Raw genomic sequence first — 2,421 nt, forward strand, 5'->3', positions numbered from 1 at the left:
TGGCCCTTTGTTCACCTGCAGTTGCCTCCTGGACAGCAAAGCTGAGGACTCCTTTTCAACCTTTGTGTTGCCGAGAGACGAGCGGGAGCCGGACAAGCTCAGGTTTGACCTGGATGCCTTCCGTTTCTATGGAGATGAGCGTTCCTTGGTAAGAGGAAGCTGCTGACTGGCTCTTCCCCATTGGGTGGGAGTCACTAAACACTAACTTGTGCTGAATGTGTCCCTCAGATTTTCATCACCTGTCACCTGAAAGTTGCTGCAGTGGATCAGGGAGATTCCAGGAACAAAGCTTGTACTTTCCAGAAGCTGCACAAGGTGTAAGTGTCTCCCTGTCCCTCGGTGATGTTGTTGAGGGAGAGTTGATTTCACTGTGTTGTTCATGGGCTGTTTCTCCTGTTCAGCTGGACCCCACTGGAGGAATCGAACAGTGACATTTGTGCCTGTTGCCACGTGGGGAACTGTGGTAGCACCACGGAGATCCTGTTTCCCTCCAGAGGAAGGAGACACCTTGGACCTGAAGATGGTAGGTCATTGATCCTCCAGATGTGTTGGCTACAACACCCCCTCCCTGACCCTGACTGAAATGTTTTTTGCAGAGATTGAAGCTGCATTCAAGTTGGAGGGTGAGGCCTCTCTTGGCCCCCTGCTCATTCTGGATCCTGAGCTGATCAGCCTGGCAACTGAGCCCCTGACTGAGGTTGAGCAAAGGATGCAGGAGAGGTCTCCAGGCGGTGAGTTGTCTGACTGCTAGTTTCCCTCTTTGTCCCTGTTTCCCTCAGTAACCATTGGTTTCTCCTTGTTGTGTAGGTGTGCAGTCTGAGCTGGTTGTGATGGTGGCCCTGACAGTGACAGCTGTCTCCCTGATCTCTGCTTCATTGGTGGCCTTGTTCCTGTACAAGAAACACAAGCAGACTCAACTATTGTTGGAATAGTCCAATAAAGCAGTGATTCCTTGTCTCTTTTTTCTGGCAGCTCGTTTGTCTCTGCATCCTCACATCTAGGTTGATATTCCTGGGGTTTCAATCTGAACCCTGAAGATACCTTCCTGAATGTGTTTTTTCTGAAGGTATTGTTTGGGTTTTGCTTCTTGCAGTGACTACAGGGGCTTGTAGACAACACTGAAAATGGGAAGTCCATTTCTGATGAGATCACTTTTCACCATTTCCCTGTATAATATGAACACTAGTATAAACTGTCCTGAGTTTGCTCCAATTACATGATGGGGGTGTGTGACCAAGGACACCTTGGTGTTGAGAGTGAGTGAGATGCATGCTGTATCCCCGCTTCTGGACATGGGTGTTATGGTGGCTCAGTGGCCAGCACTGCTGCATCACAACACCAGGCACATGGGTTCAATTCACGTTCCAGTGACTGTGTCTGTGCGGTGTTTGCACATTATCCCTGTGTCTGTGTTTACACTGAGTGCTCAGTTTTCTCCTGCAGCACAAACATGTGCAGCTCAGGGTGAATTGGCCATGAGAAATTGCTCCTGTGTCCAGGGATGTGCAGGCCAGGTGGGTTAGCCATGGGGAATATAGGTTACTCTTCACAGGGGTTGGGGCAGCAGTGTGGACTGGATGGGCTGATTGGACTACTTCCATACTGTGGGAATTCTATGGGACAATTCAAACTCGTGAATGAGACAGATCGTGGGAGCTGCAGAATCTGAGATAACAAGGTATAGAGCTGGATGAACACAGCAGGCCAAGCAGGAAAGCTGCCGTTTTGGACCGAGACCCTTCATCAGAAATGGGGGAGGGGAAGGGGATTCTGAAATAAATAGGGAGAGAGTGGGAGGCGGATAGACAAGATAGGTGGAGAGGAAACAGACAGTTCAAAGGGGCGGGATGAAGTTCGTAGCTCGGAGATGGGGATAGGTGGGAGGAAGATCAGGTTCGGGAGGCCAGGACGCGCTCGGCTGGTTTTGGGATGCGGTAGTGGGAGGGGAGATTTTGAAGCTTGTGAAGTCCACATTGATACCATTGTGCTGCAGGGTGCCGAAGCGGAATAGGAGTTGCTGTTCCTGCAACCTTCGGGTGGCATCATTGTGGCACTGCACGAGGCCCAGGACGGCCATGTCATCTGAGGAATGGGAGGTGCAGTTGTTTCTTGCGAACCAAGAGTAGGTGTTCTGCAAAGCGGTCCCCGAGCTTCTGCTTGGTTTCCCTGATGTGGCCTCCTCTACACCAGGTACAGCGGATGCAGTATACCACGTTGGCAGATGTGCAGGTGCACATCTGCTTGATGTGGCAAGTCTTCTTGGGGCCTGGGATGGGGGTGAGGGAGGAGGTATGGGGGCAGGTGTAGCACTTCCTGCAGTTGCAGGGACAAGTACCAGGTGTGGTGGGGCTGGAGGGGAGTGTGGAGCAGACAAGGGAGTCACGGAGAGAGTGGTCCCTCCGGACAGCAGCTGAGGGTGGG

General features: G+C 51.8%; 1 protein-coding gene across 1 annotated transcript in view; it reads left to right on the forward strand.

Annotated features, from left to right (window-relative positions):
• LOC125481975 (zona pellucida sperm-binding protein 3-like) overlaps nt 1-2,421 on the forward strand; it is a 6,101-nt gene that overhangs the window by 1,941 nt on the left and 1,739 nt on the right. The window contains exons 2-4 of the mRNA XM_048593942.1: nt 22-148; nt 229-317; nt 402-523. Of these exons, the coding sequence (XP_048449899.1) occupies nt 22-148; nt 229-317; nt 402-523 (338 nt within the window). The remainder of the gene's footprint in view (nt 1-21; nt 149-228; nt 318-401; nt 524-2,421) is intronic.

Source organism: Rhincodon typus, unplaced genomic scaffold (assembly GCF_021869965.1).
Source record: "Rhincodon typus isolate 14 unplaced genomic scaffold, sRhiTyp1.1 hic_rhity00004698, whole genome shotgun sequence".
Lineage (NCBI taxonomy): Eukaryota > Metazoa > Chordata > Chondrichthyes > Orectolobiformes > Rhincodontidae > Rhincodon > Rhincodon typus.